This window comes from Oncorhynchus mykiss, chromosome 30 (assembly GCF_013265735.2).
Source record: "Oncorhynchus mykiss isolate Arlee chromosome 30, USDA_OmykA_1.1, whole genome shotgun sequence".
Taxonomy (NCBI): Eukaryota; Metazoa; Chordata; class Actinopteri; order Salmoniformes; family Salmonidae; genus Oncorhynchus; species Oncorhynchus mykiss.
In genome coordinates, this window is record NC_050570.1 from 23,078,711 (window position 1) to 23,099,105 (window position 20,395).

At 41.1% G+C, this 20,395-nt stretch overlaps 1 protein-coding gene, 1 long non-coding RNA gene and 4 other non-coding genes across 13 annotated transcripts in view; all 6 read right to left on the bottom strand.

Moving 5' to 3' along the window:
• Positions 1–3,390: 3,390 nt before the first annotated feature.
• Positions 3,391–6,083, bottom strand: LOC110521569. 2 transcript variants are annotated; one of them, XR_002473171.2, is made up of 10 exons: positions 6,010–6,083; positions 5,413–5,456; positions 5,184–5,206; positions 4,954–4,996; positions 4,568–4,609; positions 4,308–4,376; positions 4,076–4,122; positions 3,875–3,919; positions 3,669–3,710; positions 3,391–3,496 (listed from the first exon to the last, which is right to left on the bottom strand). It is a non-coding gene; the product is annotated as an uncharacterized LOC110521569 (long non-coding RNA). The 2 variants fall into 2 exon arrangements; XR_005040936.1 differs by lacking the exon at positions 4,954–4,996 and having other exon boundaries at positions 6,010–6,054.
• Positions 3,561–3,632, bottom strand: LOC118945923. Its single transcript, XR_005041076.1, has one exon. It is a non-coding gene; the product is annotated as a small nucleolar RNA SNORD47 (small nucleolar RNA).
• LOC118945931 lies at positions 3,775–3,837 on the bottom strand. Its single transcript, XR_005041084.1, has one exon. It is a non-coding gene; the product is annotated as a small nucleolar RNA SNORD78 (small nucleolar RNA).
• LOC118945924 lies at positions 4,439–4,522 on the bottom strand. Its single transcript, XR_005041077.1, has one exon. It is a non-coding gene; the product is annotated as a small nucleolar RNA snR60/Z15/Z230/Z193/J17 (small nucleolar RNA).
• LOC118945912 lies at positions 5,065–5,145 on the bottom strand. Its single transcript, XR_005041065.1, has one exon. It is a non-coding gene; the product is annotated as a small nucleolar RNA SNORD79 (small nucleolar RNA).
• Positions 6,084–9,002: 2,919 nt separating the features above from the next.
• The window catches only part of LOC110521570 (oxysterol-binding protein-related protein 9), a 35,075-nt gene continuing 23,682 nt past the window's right edge, over positions 9,003–20,395 (bottom strand). For 6 of the 7 annotated variants that reach the window (XM_021599200.2, XM_021599202.2, XM_036968411.1 and 3 more), the window contains 18 exons: positions 20,231–20,260; positions 20,083–20,133; positions 19,359–19,397; positions 17,821–17,911; positions 17,185–17,289; positions 16,918–17,077; positions 16,565–16,677; positions 16,208–16,323; positions 16,044–16,129; positions 15,713–15,890; positions 15,165–15,249; positions 14,950–15,060; positions 14,722–14,785; positions 14,125–14,265; positions 13,913–13,991; positions 13,596–13,687; positions 13,247–13,382; positions 9,003–11,001 (listed from right to left, as the gene is read on the bottom strand). In XM_021599200.2, the coding sequence (XP_021454875.2) occupies positions 10,927–11,001; positions 13,247–13,382; positions 13,596–13,687; positions 13,913–13,991; positions 14,125–14,265; positions 14,722–14,785; positions 14,950–15,060; positions 15,165–15,249; positions 15,713–15,890; positions 16,044–16,129; positions 16,208–16,323; positions 16,565–16,677; positions 16,918–17,077; positions 17,185–17,289; positions 17,821–17,911; positions 19,359–19,397; positions 20,083–20,133; positions 20,231–20,260 (1,752 nt within the window). In that variant the 3' untranslated portion in view covers positions 9,003–10,926. The remainder of the gene's footprint in view (positions 11,002–13,246; positions 13,383–13,595; positions 13,688–13,912; positions 13,992–14,124; positions 14,266–14,721; positions 14,786–14,949; positions 15,061–15,164; positions 15,250–15,712; positions 15,891–16,043; positions 16,130–16,207; positions 16,324–16,564; positions 16,678–16,917; positions 17,078–17,184; positions 17,290–17,820; positions 17,912–19,358; positions 19,398–20,082; positions 20,134–20,230; positions 20,261–20,395) is intronic. The other variant, XM_021599201.2, reaches the window with a different exon arrangement.

Here is a 20,395-nt window from a genome sequence, read left to right on the forward strand (position 1 = left end):
TTCCTATCGACTCAGTAGGGCCAGCAGGTTAGTCTCTTTTTATTGGTATGTAACTCTTATGAAAGTTGCATTGTCAATTTGTTTTGTATTTAAACAGGGACATCCGTCTGCAGAAGTCCTTTGAGGACGTGAAGAAAGGGGGTTATTCTGTGTGAGAGGAGCACTTTGAAGAGTTTTATTCTGATTAAGGGACAGCTACTAACTTTGTCAATAAAAATACATTTCAGTAAATCCTTTTCTGGTAAAAATGTCTCTTTCAACAGGGTTCACAGAAGACGCTGTCCTCCGAGGCAGTACCTACCAGAATAAATTGCATGAATCCACCCCCTCAATCTGCAACAGATGCACAGCGTTGTAGAAATAGAAGTGAGCCAACTACAAAATACATAGCGATTAAAGATGCATCATTATTGTTTTATATTAATACAACAGGTTTAAAGTCTTGAATGTTCTATTTTTGAAGGAGAGGACAGGGAAGCAGATGTAGGAGTTTTAGGTGAGACAGACCGAGAGAACAAGAGAGTGAAGGAGAGCGAAGGAGAGCGTAGACCCAGCTCCAGCAGAGGAAGCAGCAGATGCTGAATTTAGTTCAGGTGGTCTGCAGGAGGTGGTCTGTTAGGTGACAGAGGTGGCAGGAGGCATCCTCACAAGCATACAGGAGGCGGCTCAGGTGACAGAAGAAGGCGTCCTTATGAGCATACAGGAAGCTCAGGTGTCAAAGCAAGCAGCGTGTAACACAGATGTCATGCAGGAGGAGGCCATCATCCAATTGAAGGAAGTCTATAGTATAATAATAATAATAATAATAATAATAATACACCCACAGTGATTAATTGTTCACACATTGAAACAAAAATAACAAAACAGATGTTTCGTTTTTAAGAGAATACGACTCCTGGAAAATAAGCTGTCAAAATCTGCAAGACTGGAATAACACATGTTGACTTCTAATAGACAGCATTAGGATTGGTTATACAATTAGGGTGATTTCATCATGCATTTATCCTCTTTATAAATTTGTAGAACAAAACAGGATCCAATGTTGGAGGCCATGGAGTCGCTACCTCCACATCTAAAAGGACTTCTTCAAACTACAGTGCAGTGTGCAGAGAAATAAGAAAGGGCAGGGCGGAGGTTCTCTGTGATTGACGTCATTGATAGCTTAACCATCAAGTGAGATGTTGCCAATCAGGCAATGGTTGTTATGGTTAGGAGTGTCACTTCGAAATGGAAACAGGTAATTATGTGACTGAGCTGTCAGACAATACATGACTACAGTTTAACATTCCTAAAATTCCACTCTCAAGACACTTCATTTACTTACCCCTGCCTTGTTGACATCTCCCACGCAGGCATTTGGCTATTTCCTGGCTAAATCGGCAACGCCAGCCCAAGAGACTGCTGATATTGGCAATAAAGAGACTAAAAAGCATAGGACTGACTAAGTAACAATGTCTATACACAATAGTCCAGTTTCATCCCTCCTATATATTTGGAATTTACAGTAATTACTTTAAATGCGACAGGTCATCAATGTTGTGTGACCAGTCACCCTGTAATATGAAGTCTATGAAACTCCTTGGGGCAAGTCTGCTGAGGAACACACCGATGGTGCACACTGCATCACAGTTGAAGACCAAACTCCATCATCTTTGATGTTCAAAACTTGTTAAAATCAGTGCGGAACAACTTCAAGCGTCATGGGATGAAGGTAGATTCAAAGAATATTAAATGGAAAATATAAAATATAATTATTTAACAATAAAAAGGGGGGGGGGGGGGGGCTCAGAACACTTTGGCCGGCTGTTAGTGCCACCCATGGGCCAAATTCCACCCTGCATTGTCCCGTCACTCAATATAATGGCAATGTCAGCCTGGTAATGGGTCTGTTCAACACGATTGTCAAGTAATTTCGGTTCTAGCGTTAAGTAAAACGCAGTAGAGTACATTAATTAATGCGAAGGCTATTAGTCTGCTCATCGAGTAAACAAATGTCCTGTGATCTGATGTGCGGTATTGAGTGATTAGCTAAACTAGCTACTGTTGGCTATTTATGGCAAGTGCATAATCTTTATTGCTCAATTTGTATTTTAACCAGGGAAGTCAATATGTTTTTTAATTTACAATGACGGCCTACTCCGGTCAAACCCTAACGCTGGGCCAATTGTGCGCCGCTCTATGGACTCCCAATAATGGCCAGTTGAGATACAGCCTGGAACCGATCATTGGTGTGTAGTGACGCCTCTAGCAACGATGCAGTTACAGTGCCTTAAACAGCCACTAGGGAGCCCAAACACATTGCAGCAAGCTAACCGCCATTTTGCGGGAAAATCTGCAGTATGTAAATGAGCTAGCTACTCACGCCCACGTAAAATGTATTAAGAGTACTGGGTTAGATACGGTTACCCCAGTTGTATTTTACTATGGCTGCAAGTTAAACACCCTATCCATTGTGGGATTCTGTATTTTACATTAACTATTACCATATGATTAAATATTAGCCGATGTTGGCTGTGTGAAGTATCTGCAATTGTGCATCATGAGATTAAACTGCTTGCCTGTGTGTGTGACATGGTGTGACCGGCATGTTGCAAAACTGTAGCTAACAGCCCAGCAGATGTTTTGTCCTTGTGTAAACGTAAACTTGCTGTATAAACTTGCTGTATCTTACAAAGTTGTGGTTAAGCAGGCATAGGGAGGGGTGGTCATTGAGGTTTAACTGAGATGGAAAAATACTGAACACCACAATAGCCGGAACTGAGCAACTGTTATAACTAGGCTGCGATACCAGAACAGTAAGAATCTATACATCGGAGGACTCCAAGAGGCGGGGACCCGCCTGCGATTTGGCTGAGCAAGTTTAAACCACGCCCAGCCTCTGAAAGGCCAAATGACGGGTTGGAACATGTCCACAGTATAAGAACTGTTTACATACGTTCTGTTCTGCGTGGTATTAGTGAGCCCGTATACACGACCGTTGCATTTGCCATGTATTACATACATTTAAAAATTCGACTGGTTATATTTATCCTGATACCAAATTCACTCAACTCTAAGACGTCAAAGTCAATGGACTCTTGACGTGTTAAGCCATCGGTAGCGCAGATGCTTATGTTTTAGTCAATTGCATGTCTTCAATTTACGCCCAGTCTTCAAGTTACAGCTAGTTGCCAAGACGCCACCCCTACAACATTACTTGGAAGAAGTTTGCGCATTGGCACTACATTCATTCGTTTTTACTTAGTCTTTTTAAAGTTTACGTTAGCTACATCAAATTGTTGAATGTCTTCTTACAAATCTGCAGTTTGATCTGGAATCAAATGACTATTATTTGAATGGTTTATTAAACTCACTAAGCCAGCTAATAACACATTAAAGTCAAGACAGGGATAAGTGCACACATTTTATTGATAGTCGAAATCAGTAACCACCCAGGATAAATGTAGTCTGAAATCATGGATGTCTCCCACTGCATCTCTTGATAGCGTCATCATTTCTGGAAGAATGGCAGAGAACTAAGCAAAATGCATTCACAAACACACTCAGTAACACCATTTAACAACCTCAGATATAAATGGAACGGTATGGTATAATCAGAAAAATCATTTGGCAGAATCTCTTCATCATAGGTTGAGAATAACAGGCAACTGCACAGGTCTTAATCTTACCTCATTCTTAACTACACTGGCAGTTGTAAATTCACTGGCCACCTAGAGAGAGATTAAGTTAATTGAGACAAAATTACAATCATGGGCAATGCAATAAAGTTCCAGGTTCCTCAGTTTTGATAATGTCCACATAACAATTCAGGTCAGACATTTGTAAGCATCACCGAAACCAGTTAAGTAGATTACCCAAATCTATGTATACCAACCTGACAGGGACAGCTCTACATCCAATCCTTTACGCCCAGTATCCACTGCCCATGCAAAGTGAAAAATTATCACAATGACAAACTCAAAATGCAATGGGAAAGGGCATCAAATTTTGAACTGAGTGTAACAATGTACTGAACCAGAGACATGTCAAAGTCATCCTTTAGTTGTAAATGTAAAAAAGCACATGTGTAACTCACTTCAGTCTGCCTTCTTGCAACACCAAATCCTGTTTCTGCATCTGGGTCTGAATAGAGATCAGAGTTTAATCAAACTGCTCAAGGTTTCCAAACCAAGAAAATCAAAGAACCTCAATCTAATCAGAGTGTGTAACAATATTGTCCTCAAAGAGATCAGAGACCTGATTCAATGTCATCATTTCAGATTGCACTGCTGTTACTCTTCATTTTATTTGGACACTTTGCAGCTTACCCTAAATTAACAGCCAAACTAGACTTGAGACTCCAGGATCCCATCGCAGCATGGTCAGAAACTTGAGTTCTGCAAAGAAATACTGTCAGGGTTGTATAGGCAAAAAAAATGATACATGTGCTTTGAAATCAAGGATACATCAGATAGGAGCGAAAGACAATGCTGAGTATTCATCATAGAGTATCAGCTGAACTATGCTGTCATCATTGTATCAAGTATTAAGCCTTAATTAAACAACACAACACAACAAAACAACCTACCTTTGTCAAAGTTTCAGTCACATGACTAATTTCCATTGGCTTCTGAAAAAGGAAAGGTCACATGAACTTCATGCAGTGAATTGAACCTACTAAAACAGACACGACCAGCAACGCTGCTTATTCTTCATGGTGCATCTGCAGACATACGCATGCATTGTATCACATGGGTAGCCTAGTGGTTAAAGCATTGGACTAGTAACCCAAAGGTTGCAAGTTCATAACCCCGAGCTGACAATGTACAAATCTATCGTTCTGCCCCTGAAGAGGCAGTTAGCCCACTGTTCCTAGGCAGTCATTGAAAATAAGCCTTTGTTCTTACACGACTTGCCCAGTTAAAAAGGTAAAATACCATTGCTCCTGTTGGAGAACAAAATGTAGTAGCTTACCACGGCAACAGTTTCAGATATTGGCATTCCCAGAGTACACCATCTGCAGTTAAGAAATAAAGCCATAATTTATATCTCAGGAGACCAGACTGGCTTCTTTGAAAGCAGCTGCACTGCATCAGTAAAAACATTTCTTTCATTATTTTTCAGAGAGATTCCCAATGTTATTTTTTTAAACAATCATTTACAGTACAAGGCACTGAAACTCCTATGAAATACATGAAACATACCCAATGCCACAACTTGGCTGCAGCTGTAAAGGAATAAATGTAAAATTATACTTCAAAATATCTTCACAGGTAAAGCAAACAACGTGCTGTGCCTCAGAACATGCAATTGGTGGTTGCAGATTCATCATCCAGACAGATCAAGAGTAGCAAATGGAATCATCAGTGGCACAGGGCTCAAATTCTTCGATTTGACAAGTGGATGTAGGGTAATACAAATAACCATGCATACCTCATTTTGAATCTTCCAACTTGTGCTTTGCTTCTCAGCAATACCTGCGAAACACAATCAGATCTGCAAAAACTGTCCTTTGATAAAACGTAAATGGAATAACTAGGACAGTGCAGTAATAGTGACACTAGGTAATTAAGTATGATCCAAGTCAGAATGGTTGGCGTTTCCTCAATGCAACTCAGATGTCCCTACCAACACTTATTCATCATGTAGGAAAGGGAGGCCCAGCTTGCCGGGGTACTCGTTGACTGCGTTGTAGTTAATGGTCGGCTCCCGATATTAAAAGTTTAAAAGTGAGTTAACTCGATCCTCGAGTACCCGCCAACAGAGTACTTTAGGACTGGAGTAAGGTAGCCCTGTCCTAGAAGATAGTTGTGCGCGAGTGAAGGGAGACAACTTGTTCACCACACGTGGAGTTAAGCCTACTAGCTAAAGCTAGCGAGCGCAACACGAACTAGCAAAGTTGTCACAAGATGATGACAAATTTACCAGACATAACTAAACTATGACGGTAAATACAAATTGATACATAACTGAAAGCATCTGCATTAAATACATAACCTTGGACTAGAAACTACAAGACAAACATCTTACCTCTCTTCAGGATCGGAGAGGAGAAGGAGACCGATGAAAGGGTGGAGGCTGAATTTATATGGAATGTATTCGCATTGGTTTATGGGAAAAGTCAGTATCTTCTTCTGTGATTGGCCAAACACGATTTTGGGGGGGAAGCCCCTCGCGGCGACACACGGAACGGTTAGCTGGGGGCGGGTCGAACCCACCCACCACACTTTTTCATTTGCGCGCAGGCTTTCCAAACAGTCAATGCGGTGCTCGTAAACCCACGGCTAGGGGACCAAGTGGGTCTACTCTAGGGTTTCCGGGTTGATAGTGTTGATGTGAGCCATGACCAACCGTTCAAATCACTTCATGACTACCAACGTTATTTAGGCAGGTTATCTTCGTATTTTTGGCCTACATTTATGTGTTCATCTACGAAGCCCTTTTGGGTAAACTCCCTCTTTACCTCTGTAGTCTGGTCTCCTTCACCAGCAACAGTTACCATACCCGGTCTGCTAGGTCCTGTGCACCAGATGCATGGAATAGTCTGCAATCCATGCTTCATCTAGATATGTTAGTGCCACTGAATGAATTTACATTTTTGATGGGAGACTCTGTTACTAAGGAGTGTAAATGCTTTTTTAGGCTGGATCATGTTGTTGTATTGTATTGTTCTATGTTTTAATTCCGTAATGTATTTGATTGTTGCTGCCCTCTTGGCCAGGTCTCCCTTGAAAAATAGACTGGGCTCAATGGGCTTCTCCTAGTTAAATAACGGTTAGTGGGGCGGTTAGTGGGGCCCTACCCCCACTGACGTTGACGTTTAAAATGGTAAAGGTACATGTTGTTTAAGGGTTATGGTTAGGGTAGGGACGTCCCAATGATTCCGGATAGCACTAACAGGCACAACTTCGATATAAAGTGTTTTTTTTCTCAACATTTCCGGGATGTCACGTGTCCTTAAATCAGTACACTCGTAACAACCTAAGCATTACAAAACATATATTCGATTAAATAAACCTCACGATGCAAATAAGCCATTACTTTGTTGACCAAATCAGACACAGTATTGATCTCCACACAAAAACTACTCGCTTGGGTGAGCTGGAAAAAACGCAACCTGTTGGAAAAGACTGATTTTGGGGCGAGTTATCGCTCTTTCTGCGCCTCTTCCTCTGTCTTGTGTCGAGCGTGGTGGAATGCACCTCAACCAATGAAAACGTGTGATCTGTTTTAGCACAAGAGCTCGTCAGCTTGTAGTCCTAAAACACGGAAACGAGTTACCCGTGTTTCGTTCAGCTATTGGAAAAATGAATGGGGAAATAATGTTTTGGAATAACAAAGAACATAAGGTGAACACAGGCTTATTAGATCTTATACGTTTTGTTCTATGCTATAATAGCAGTCAGTTAACTTGAACTTTATGAATTATGAAGAATTTACGTGCATTTAAAAAAATTACATGAATTATTAAAATTTCACAAAAATTGACGTTAACTAATGAAAATTATCTTACGGGACAAAACGTATAAGATCTCCTAAACCTGTGTTTACCGCAGACCTTATTTTCGGCGTTTATCCAAAAACGAACCATGGCGGAGTTAGTGCCTACAAAAAGACGCGTTACTATTTATCTCTATTCTCATTGGCTACTAGGTCGCACCAATGAGGTATGGGTTGCAGTAAAAATGTGGTAAATTAAAGCAGAACCAGAAAACACTTGAGAAGTTTAGCCAACATTTATTTTCTGACCAAAAATACAATCTCTGTTGCATTTTAGTATGATCAAGACCAAACCACGTCCACAAATTGCGATGGATACAAGCAAAGAATATTTAATATGCTCTATAAATAATGTGCTCTATACAGTGGCTATGACACACCTGCATTTTTTTCCACACGTGGGTGCATTTCAATGGTACAGTGGATTCTTCTCCTTATTTCCTCCACCTGCACTGATGTGAAAGCAAAAAGGACAGGTGAAAGCAAAAAGGATTCACTATATTTCTTACAGCGGTTCATTTTTTTCAATTAGTGAAGATGGAGGCGAGAGAAAAAGCCACTTTTGAGATTCACCTTTGGTATGCGCTACATGTTGAGCTCATTGTAGACTAATTCGTGTTCACATTGGCAGTTTAAATGACTCAAATCCTATTTATTTGCATTTCTGTTTCAAATCGGGTCTTTTTCCTGCAGTCTGAACAGCCAAAAAGCAATAGGATATTTCAAGCCACATTTCAAACCACCTTCGTAGGTGGTTTGAAGTCAGATATAAATCTGATTCCTGTGACGTGTCCGAATGGTCAAATCTGATTTATCTGCCTGCAAGTGGTTTTTGGACTATTATTTGGCATATCTTGTTGCTTGCTAGCTACTCTGTTGACAGTTTGACAATAACATGTGGTAGCTAACTAGCTTAATTGTTTACAAACAAATCAGTGAATGTGCTATAAAGCTAAACAGCTACCAAGCTAGCTAGTCGACTGTTGTGGCTAGACAAAAATTAAGTTGGATCTTCTTATCCATTGAGGCTTTAAAAAAAATGTTCTTACACTATGATTTTGAACATTCAAGGCAACTGGGAAATATCCATGGCAGGTATTGTTGTCACCTCAGCTTGCTACATAACTTCTGAGTGATAGGAAGCACGAGCACCACCAATCAGCCTACACCACAGTGCAAACACCCATCCTTACTATGACAACTAGCATAGCCATGCCAGCAAATGACTGCTGTCTGAACACACCAATCCAATTTGGTCACTTGTAACTTGCTGTTTGGACAGTCAGTATTAAAAAACAAAACTGATTTGAGCATTAAGGCCTGCAGTGTGAACAAGGCTTTAGTCACAGAACAGCTAATTTCATATCACTTATAATCTGAATAGATACTCAAATTCTATGAGTATAATTTACTTTCTATCATATCAGATATAATGCCATTTGAGTTTCATTACTATAATGTGTACTTATTGTACTGCTTCAGCCACAAGCTTTTTCAATGAAGGATGTCAAACACCACAGCGGTAAACTCATGGAGATTTAATATTATGCATCAATAAACATGAAAATCTAATACAATCAATGGTTATGATTCAAAGGAAATAAAAAATACATTTTGTTCCAATTGCTCTTTTGAAGCGATTCTGAAATGTATGCAAGGCCTTGATTCAATATTAATTTACAAAGACATGAAAAGAAAAATGGCTTGAGTTTGTAACCTCTAAATTCTATTATATTAGAAGATACTGTATTTATCTACTTTAGAGATAAGGATGATACTCCACCTTTACATTTCAGTTAAGTGAACTTGTTGAGTTTTTCACCACAGGCAATCATTGCGTGCGTGTATTCAGCAGGAATGTGTTCTATCGCTACAAATGGTTTTGGTCACAATTCCTTTCCAATAACCAAAATGTCAATTCATGTACTGTATTACCTGGCCTTGCTTACTGATAAAAAGCCTTCTGAGGGGAAAAGGAATAGTCTTTAGCTCACAATATTTCACATAATGGGTTCGCTGAAGAATATCCACAGTCATATGATTCATATGCTCAAGTGAAAGATCGAGATTTTCTTTTAGGTACTTATCCAAACATCTGCTTATTTAGTTTAAAATGATGTGGCACTGAATGGGGAATGAACCTTTCGATTAAAGGCAGAAACAAGACAATTATTCTCTCATATGTAACACCACCACTGGACATAATCTAACCTGGTATTAAAGTTTGTACCCTCAACCAAATTTAGCACTCAATAAAACTGCTCATTAAAGCGCCTTAGCATGTTACCCAATCACCTGAAAAACAAATCAAAAGACATACATTTGTTCATAAATGCCACAAGGGAAAATAATAAACATGTTGACAAGTCCTCTTCCTCGACTCCACCTTTGTCTATCTTGCAAATGCAGACTTCTTGGGTGCCTCTTCTGGTCATCTTGAGCAGACAAACATACACTAATCCAGGGGTGTCAAACATCTGGCCCGCGTGGGAGTCCAATCCGGCCCGTAGGTGTTAGCATTGAAACAAAAAAAAACCTCAATAGACTTTAAAATGACTAAAATAAAATCTAAACCGTGTTGAAATGATAATGGACCTACATTCACAGTTTCTTGACTGTGTCCAGCTCGCTAATAAATCACCAAAATTAAAGCCAGACAGTCAGGGAGCATCAGAAATTAAAATTAAAAAAATGACGGTGAGGAAATAACACATTTTCAATGCGGCCCTCTGGACCTCGTTGAAGACATAATGCGACCCCCGGGGCAAAATGAGTTTGACACCACTGCACTAGATGGAGTTAGTACATGGGGAGAGAATGTCAACGAACTTGAGAGGGCACGAATGTAGAAAGGAAAAGGAATGATTCCTGATGTATTGCCATAGAGTTCATATCCTAAAATATTTACTACTGCCAGAAAGAAAGAGAAATACAATTTTAAAAAAAGAGAATATATATACATTCATCATAAGTATCTATATATAAACAGCTGTAGCTAGTTGTTGGCAAGCCAAGTTATCCCCCTTGTGATTCCACCATAAGGCTGTCTAACTCCTGGAAGAACACCATTCATTCCTCAGTCACCAGCTTCCCTGAGATACAGAACGCTGTTTTTCGAGGTTTGTTCGATCAAAACACCCGCCCCCTCGAGGAAAATAACAGACCCTTGAGGGATCCTCCTGCAAGATTGTGAGGACTTGTTTGTGTAGCCGAAGGGCATTGGTACTGTTTTTGTCATGCTTTTTTTTGTCTTTCAGGGGGTGGAGGATGTGGGGTTGGCAAAACAACGGTTATTATTTTTTACATTGTAGATGTTTCTTCTTAATTTCATTAAATTTTAACTTGCAAAGCTGTGATCATGTTCAATCATCAGTCATTCCAAGGCTTGGATAAGAAGTGCTTTGCAAAAGAGTTCTTATTAAGACTCCAAGATCTGCATCTTTGGCCTCAGTGCCTCTGTGATCCAGTTCTTTTCAGTAGAGGCTCATCGTAGACCCAGCACTCACCATCCTCATGGAACAACTACAGGGAGGAAGCATGGAGACAATCAGAGGGGACCACAATAGTGCTTATAAAAATCCAAAAGTCACAGCGCCTTCAGAAAGTACTCACACCCCTTGACTTCTCCACCATTTGTTGTGTTACAGCCTGAATTTAAAATTGATTTAATTGTGATTTTTATTTTTCCATCACTGGCCTACACACAACACAGCATAATGTCAAAGTGGAATGTTTTTCCAAATTAATTACAAATGAATAGCTGAAATGTCTTGAGTCAATACGTATTCAACCCCTTTGTTATGGCAACCCTAAATAAGTTCAGGAGTAAAAATGTGAGTTGCATGGGCTCACTGTGTGTGCAATAACAATTTTTAAATGACTTCCTCCTCTCTGTACCCCACACATACAGATAATTGTAAGGTCCCTCAGTCAAGCAGTGAATTTCAAACACAGATTCAACCATAAAGAACCAGGGAGGTTTTCAATGCCACGCAAAGAAGGAACCTACCCATTGGTAGATTGTTTTTTTTACCTGACATTAAATATACCTTTGAGCATGGTGAAGTTATTAATTACACTTTGGATTGCACTACAAAGATACAGGCGTCCTCCCTAACTTAGTTGCCATAGAGAAAGAAAACCGCTCAGGGATTTCAGCAGGAGGCCAATGGTGACTTTAAAATAGTTAGAGATTAATGGCTGTGATTGGAGAAAACTGAGGATGGATCAACAACACCTTCTTTGGCCGCCTTTCCTTCCAGTTCTCTGCTGCCAGTGACAAGAACGAATGGCAAAAATCGCTGAAGCTGGAGACTTCAATTTCCCTCACTAATTTTAAACATCAGCTATCTGAGCAGCCAACTGATCGCTGCAGACGTACATAGTCCATCTGTAAATAGCCCACCCAATCTACCTACCTCATCCCCCATATTGTTTTTATTTACTTTGCTGCTCTTTTGCACACCAGTATCACTACTTACACACCATCATCTGCTCATCTAACATAACCTGCTAAATTGAAAATTACTTTGCTACTATGGCCTATTTATTGCCTTACCTCATCATGCCATTTGCACACACTGTATATAGACTTTCTTTTTTTTCTATTGTGTTATTGACTGTACACTTGTTTATTCCATGTGTAACTCTGTTGTTGTTTCTGTCGCACTCCTTTGCTTTATCTTGGCCAGGTTGCAGTTGTAAATGAGAACTTGTTCTAAACTAGCTTACCTGGTTAAATAAAAGGTGAAAAAAGTGTAGTTACTCCACAATACTAACCTAATTGACAGAGTGAAAAAATGAAGCCTGTACAGAATTTAAAAAATATTCCAAAACATGCATTCTGTTTGCAACAACGCATTAAGATAATCCTATAAAAAAATGTGGCAAAGCATTAAACTTTTGTGTTATGTTTGGGGCAAATCCAATACAACACATTCGTACCACTCTCCATATTTTCAAGCATAGTGGTTGCATTATGTTATGGGTATACTTGTAATCTTTAAGGACTGTGGAGCTTTTCAGGGTAAAAAAGAAATGGAACGGAGCTACGCAGAATCCTAGAGGAAAACCTGGTTCAGTCTGCTTTCCACCAGACACAGGGAGATAATTTCACCTTTCAGCAAGACAATAACCTAAAACACAAGTCCAAATCTACACTGGAGTTGCTTACCAAGAGGACAGGGAATGTTCCTGAGTGATCAAGTTACAGTTTTGACTTAAATCTGCTTGAAAATCTATTGCAAGACATGAAAATGGTTGTATAGCAATGATCAACAACCAATTTGACAGAGCTTGAAGTATTTTTAAAGGAGTAAATGGGCAAATTTTTCACAATCCAGGTGCGGAAGCTCTTAAAAATGTACCCAGAAAGACTGACAGCTGGAATCGCTGCCAAAGGTGATTCTAACATGTATTGACTCAGGGGGTTGAATACTTAACTAAATCAAGACATTAGAAATGATCTCCTACTTTGACAGAGGATTTTGTGTAGATCGTTGACAAATTACAATTATATACATTGTAATCCCACTTTTTAACACAACAAAATGTGGAGAAAGTCAAGGGGTGTGAATACATTCTGAAGGCACATTTGCAATTAACAACTATTTTTCCAAGCAAGCGAGCCACCCTATGAGTCATAAACTTTCCATCAAAATAAATACAATCATCATGACCGTGAACTATTAACCTTGATATGGACTGGGTGGCTGTTAATATTGCTGTCAGGGCTCTGGAGATGTGTAATAAGAAAAGGCACACTCACCCTAGTTTCCCACTGCATTTCATTCTCCTTCCTCTCCCTGGCCTCGCCCCTTTGCTTCTCCTCCAGCCTGTGCTTGGCTTCCGTTGCTGCATCGATGTCTCTCGACTTCAGACTGACTGTCACATCCTTCCAAAGGCTGAGGGTCAAAGACAAACAGTGACTTGAGGTTCCGGACCAAACTAAATATGGCTAAATCTGATAATTTTGTGCCGGGCTGGATTGATAGTCACATTAAACTGGATGCCATGGCAGGAGCTACGACCCCCAAGTCCACAGAAAGGCGAATGGACAGAACACAAAACAGCCACTTATTACTGCCCATAATAAAACGAATAGAGAGACTTCTCACCTGCGGGACTCGTACTCCAGCTGGTCCTCCAACTTCCTCACCTTCTTCTTGATACAGCCCATTTTCTTTGTGTCAATGAACAAGGAGTTTTCCTGGATTCAAATTCAAGAGATAAAAAGTTTGGGTTGAAAGTGTATTAAATTGTAACACTTTCTATATTGCTTTTTATGTACGAGGTCAACCTTCAGTGAGAACATGTTGAGGTCAGGGATTAAAAACATGGAACATAGTAATTTTCTTAAAACAACAATCCTTTCCTGAATCACCTATTAACACATTGATATCCAGCAGAGATCTAATGTTTTAACTGAACTCACCCCAGATGCCCACTTAGCGTACATCACTCCATTCCACTCTCCTTCAATGGAGCAGAATGATTTCTTGTCATTGGGAGGACTGCAAACAAACACATTTATAATATTTAACTAACATCACAACCCCCAAAAATATATACTGCTGTGAGCACAGTTAATAAAGCAAGAATAGGCTAACACTATGTGGATGATTACAAATAACAAAATCCCCTTACAAGATCTCAGCGGTGATCCTGTGCTTCTTGCCACCGTAGAAGGGCTTAGTGTGAAACACAATGCTGGCACTGTAGCCTGTTTTGGAGCAGTTGATGTTACACTCTCCACCCAACTCCACCCATGGGACAGTCAGGATCGACCTAAAGAGAGAAGGAGCACCTCACTACATGTCAGGTCAGGGAATCCAGATAGCAACTTATACCCATTTATACACACTCACTTTACATAAACAGTAAATTGTGTGTGCTGGAATTCTGTTTTATTGGGATTTGAAATGGGTCTTTTATTTCCAGTACCACAAACTTGAGACACTGTGTGTTATTTAAGCAATAAGGCCCGGGGGGGTGTGGTATGTGGCCAATATACCACAGGTAAAGGCTGTTCTTATGCACAACGCAACACAGAGTGCCTGGATGCCACAAACCTCTGAGGTGCCTTATTGCTATTATAAACTGGTTAGCAATGTAATTAGAGCAGTAAAAATGCATGTTTTGTCATACCCGTTGTATACGGTCTGATATACCATGGCTGTCAGCCAATCAGCATTCAGGGCTCGAACTACCCAGCTTATAATTACTCTTCAAGCATGACCCTACCTGCCATATCCATTGGGAAAGGTGAGTATGTAGTGCTCGTCATGTTCCAGACAGGACACACATCCTGGAGGAGAGATGAGGAAGCGTGTGGTAAGTGTGTGGTAAGTGTGTGGTTTTTGTTAGGATAAATGTTTTGGACTATGTGAGCTAAAGAAGTATTCCCATGTATAGTAGTTGGTAAATATTTGAAGTTAACAGAAAGCCTAAGTGCTTGAAGCAATGTCTTACCCTGGCCAATATTGTGCACTCCAATTGACATTCCTAAGAACTTTGACTTGGTCCAAATGTGGGCGTTGAACTGAATCTTTTTTCTGAGACACTCTGCGTAGAATGCAGAAACTACAAGGAAGAGGAAAAGCAACAGTACAGTTAACATGTATGGCTTTGGTACTCTGACAGCTGGGTAAAATATTGAATGGGGGGAGGGGGGGGGGGGGACTCACTGGGGGGGTGATGAGAGACCTGCTCTGCTACAAAAGACACACTGTTGGCTGAAGCCCATGGCACCGGACCCTCTGACGATGGCTCCTGAGGAGTGGGAGGAGGAGTCGGGGGTAAACATTCATTTATTGGTAAAGGTTTGAAGAAACAATTAAAAACACTTGCCTCAGTATCACAAAACATAACATTGATTATAAACTGGGTGGTTCGAGCCTTGAATGCTGATTGGCTGACAGCCGTGGTATATCAGACCGTATACCACGGGTGTGATAAAACATTTAATTGGACTGCTCTAATTACGTTGGTAACCAGTTTATAATAGCAATAAGGCACCTCGGGGGTTTGTGGTATATGGCAAGTATACCACGGCTAAGGGCTGCATCCAGGCACTCCGCTGCACCATGCCTAAGAACAGCCCCTAGCTGTGGTATATTGGCCATATACCACACCCACTCCTCGTGCCTTATTGCTTAATTATAGTATTACTAAAAACCAGCATATAAATCAAATGAATATAAGTTGTCAGCCTTTACTGTGGTACAACGCTCACCATTGCGGCGGGCTCCTCGCTCTCTGAAGGCAGGTCCCAGTGGCAGAAGAAGACCTCTCCCAGGATGGGGTTGTATGGCTTCTTGGCCACTGAGCTTTTCCTTCCCGCATGGAAGGCTGACATGTACCACTTCACCACCTGCACCATGCGCTCTTTGGGCTCCAGCTGATCTGCGATACTGGGGATGAAAACATCAGCCGTCACACCACTGGATGGAAAAGTTGTGGCTCCATCTGAACACATCTGTGCAGGATGCCCTCAATGGAAATGATGGGGAGATTCTGAAAAGCAATGTTGTTGTTATTTTGGGGGACTGTTTGAAGTGGTGTACCTGACAAACAAATCCGGATGTGCAAAGAAGTCAGCGTACATCTCCAGCAAAGACCTCCTCTCCAAGATAAATGTGGGCAGGACCACCTGAGAGAAAGAAAATAAAGAAAACAATCAGCAAGAGAGAGACGACGAGAGACGGACGGACAGACGGAAAGCTTTTACCTTGGTGAGGTCCATGCCCAGCCGCACCTGGGACAGCAGGTGCATGATGACACTCTTGTGCTCCTCCACAGACTCCCCCTGATCCTCCGCCTCGTCATCATGGCTGTCAAATTGATCTGACCAGAGCAGACGGTAGGCAGAGTTTAAAACACCTACAGTCGGCGAAACACCACTGATACAGGACATCCTGATGTCCTCCTTTCTGTTACTAAATAAAACATCCACCAAAATAGAACAGGAACAGAATGTGTGATGTTGTTGTTCTATAAAAATAGCTTCTTGTTTGGGGTAGACACGTGCGTGGATAAGTAGGGCAATGTGAGTGTGTGGATTTGTGTGCGTTCATGTGTGAATCACCTGCATCAGTGGTGCCGTTAGACATGGAGGAGTTGAGGGACTCGTTAGTGTCTGGTCGTTTCAGCACTGTTCCGTCATTGCTGTGAGGCAAGGCAGCAGGAGGCCGAGAAGGACTGACAGAGAAGAGGATGGAGGGAGAGATGAAAAGAAAGAACTGATTACCTGACAGGAAATATATAAAAGGCCCAGGATATAAACACACCTCCAGCAAAACACAATCAGCTTATATGATAATGAAGTAAAGAGCGAGTATGTGGTGAGGTGGACAACCTCCCTCCCCGTCCTTGGTCCCTGTAAACCCCAGTAACTGTGGTATGGATGGTTTATGATAAAGACTGTATACACACACTCACTCTAGAAGGTGCTTGGGAGATGTGCTGTTCTGGTAGAACTCGTCAGCGTCGTAGAACTCATCTTCGCTGCTGGAGTAGGAGAAGTCAGGGACCGAGTGGGAGGGGATGGTCATGTGACTGGGAGAGGCACCGCTGCTGCTGGGGTCCGAGGGGCCACTCCCTGAACCAAACAGACAGACAAACAAACAAGACAGACGTGGGGGTTGAGTTTATTTACTCTTGTACATAAACAATTATAACTGCACCTCAAGTGAGGTGACATCTGACCTGTGCTGTTGGGGGTCGGAGTCTGCAGACTGCCCATCACCGTGACAACAGCCCCCACCGGTAAAGTGGAAGGCCGCTGTTCTCCTTTACACATCTGAGAGCCATCTACAGAAAGAAAGATGATGAGAGAAAAAGGAGAACGCTCTGGCTTTAGAACACTGCTTTATGATGCAACAGATACAATGTCATTACAGACCTGGTGGGAGAAAGCTTTTCAAAATCACACAAAAACTGCCAAGCAGTCAGACTAATATAAACCTGTGACTGTGAGAATGAAAATGTCACCAAACTGTGGCAACATGGGGTCAAGATTTGGAATCGGATGTGTGTGTCCAATTTTGATTGCTCTACATTGGGAAAAGTTCATGGCCAAGTAGACATGATGAATCAGAGATTCAAGCACACCAGGTGGCACTGTAGACGTGGTTTCAGGAAATAAACATTCATCAGGTACAGAAATCTGAAAGTATTCAATCCAAGACTATTCTATGTCCATGAAATAACATTTTTGTTTAAAAAAAAAAATAAAAACGCCCCATGTCTGCAATATCAGTTTGTGGACTCAAAAGGAGTATTATTATTCTTTCTGATAGGACTGTAGATGAGATTGTGTTTCTGGCTCTCTGTATACTGTACCTGTGGGGAGGGTGGTCTGTGTTGGCATGGCTAAATTGACTAAAGAAGCGTCCAGAGGCGGAAATATCCCATCCACTGGGTTGATGGTGCTCTGTACAGGGCGAGACAAAACGGTGCCAGTCTTAAAACATAAGATACATTTGCAACTCACGTCGCTCTAGAACGCAATCTGTAGCGATACGTCATGCAACAACACGGAGAAGACTATCATGAAAAAATAAAATACACACTGCTAATGACTGGAAAGATCAATTACCTTTCACTCTGCTTCCGGGAAATATTGGTTAATTAAGTTCTACCTAATCAATATCTACCTACTTATATCACAACACTTACTGTAACCTAATACTATCCAGCATAGTTGCAGCCCTGCAAAATCGGACAAAACACATTCCAGTTAACTACAGAATGTGATGGCATAATGTCCCCTATTGAAATGATCCTGTGAAGTGAAAACCACATGCTCAAGCTACATTTCTCTATGGCCGATATCTCTGTAATGTACACACTATACCAAGCGCACTGCTGCCATAGCTTTATGTCAACAGCAAAAACTAGAGGAGAGGCCAGAATACCTCCACAATCTCAGAACACAACAGTGTGGTGGGAGCAGCATGCTGAGGGATGACAGACAGGGTGAAGAAGAGAGTGGTCTGACGCTCAGTGTGGGCACCGAGCAGAATGGAAGATGTCACACTACTCTGCTGAGAGAGCCAGGAAAGTGGAAATATGAAACTAGCCAAGAAAAATGAAGGCATGCAGTGAATTAAAGTAAGTCCTCTCTGCCCTTTAGATCTGGGGTCAGAGTGAGATTTGGGAGAGGATTTCTTCTGGAAAGTAAGGCAGTCACTCCTAATTATAGCCAATTACAGAAATGTTGCCACTCCATCGTGGTGACACCAAATCAAACCAGTGTGGCCTCGCTAACTAGAGATTAAATCAACAGCGAAGGATGCCTCTAGTGCAGGTAGAAGAAAGGGGTTAGAGCTATATAGTGCTTAAGCCATGGTTAGAAGAGGGTCTACATGTGTAACGCTAATGGCCAGAGAGACTACTCTCACAAGACGAGCCTGGCGGGCTGATCCTATGGGATTCGGACTTAAAAACATCTATGGGAAGAGAGTAAAGCCAGTAAACAGCCCTTGATGGGTTGACATCTATTAGTCCTTGATGGTTCAATAGGCATGCACAGTAAGGAGAAATCGATGGCGAGTTGGGGGGAGGGTATAAGCGCACTCACACACTCGTAAACACGCACGTCATAAAAGAAGCAGAATGATGTTGTGTCTAAAATGAGGGGTAAAGAGAAAAGTACCCAACTATTATCAGCAACAGAAAAGCTAAGGACATTCAGCTGGAAAAGGGGAGTGGCAAAGGAAAGAGCAATATACCAGATAAAGCCATTTATCAAATGGCATGCATTGTTCCAGATCTGATTTGTCTTCTTTTCTTTAGTTCAGAGTGAATTAAGTGGAAAAGAAGAATAGAGGTTTGGTTGATCTAGATTTTTCTTATGGACAGAGAACGTCAACACTTACTATCAGTCCGTTTGAGTGTTGCTGTTCGTTACTTTGATCCTTAAAATTTTGAAAAGAAAACGTTACTTATGATGGCTCAATTGTTTGTATGTAATGATGATATGAGTTTGTTAAGAGCTTCTCTTTCAAGAAACCAGTTAAGTCATTTAGAAAGTCAGCATTCTTCATGCCAACATAACACAAGAAAAGCATTATGAGCTCAAGGATGATCGAGTGTGAGAGGATCACCTCTCCAAAATCTCAAAATGGAACCTAATGGAATGTAGCAAACTGCCCACAATAAACTACAACCTAAGCTGTAGTCAAGTGGAAAACTACTGGCATGGCTAAAACAAGCAGTGCACCGTGATGTTCTCACAACAATGACATGACAGTAATGCAATGAGAGCCCCAACACCAGGGGTGGGCAACATACGGCTTGCCGGTTGGTTGCTCATTTGATCTGGCCCGCGGGTTTTAGTGTTTTTTCATTTGGGTTAAATAAAATAAAAAACACTCCAGGCCACTCTTGAACATCTAAAACTAGTTAGAAAGTATGTTGAAATTATAAAGGATCTATACGTTTTCAAATAACTGCCCTTTTCTTGGCTCGCTCTTAACGAACAAATCAGTTACAAAAAAAATCTCTGCAGCCTTCCGCTGAACTTTGAAATCCTGATGTGGCCCTCAAGCCAAAAATATTGCCTACCCCTGTGCAACAGTCAAAGGAATGAACCCTTTTTACCTTGGCAATCTGCAGCAATACAATACAGTGCTTGATGGACTCTACCATACTCTGAAATGAAAGACATCAGACAATAAAACACAGCACTCAACCTCCAACAGGAGATGATTCTGAAAATAAGGACATTTACAAATGGGGTTTTACTTACACATGTAGTTTCCTTCAAATGTTCAATTTTCTAGACAAAAAAAAGGGGGAGAATCACATTTACAAATGGCTGTTTCACCACCTGACGAGACTTGGAAATCATGACTGAAAGTTAGGTAAACCATGGATTGAGAAAGATCGGCAAAGTGAAACCAACACGGAAACC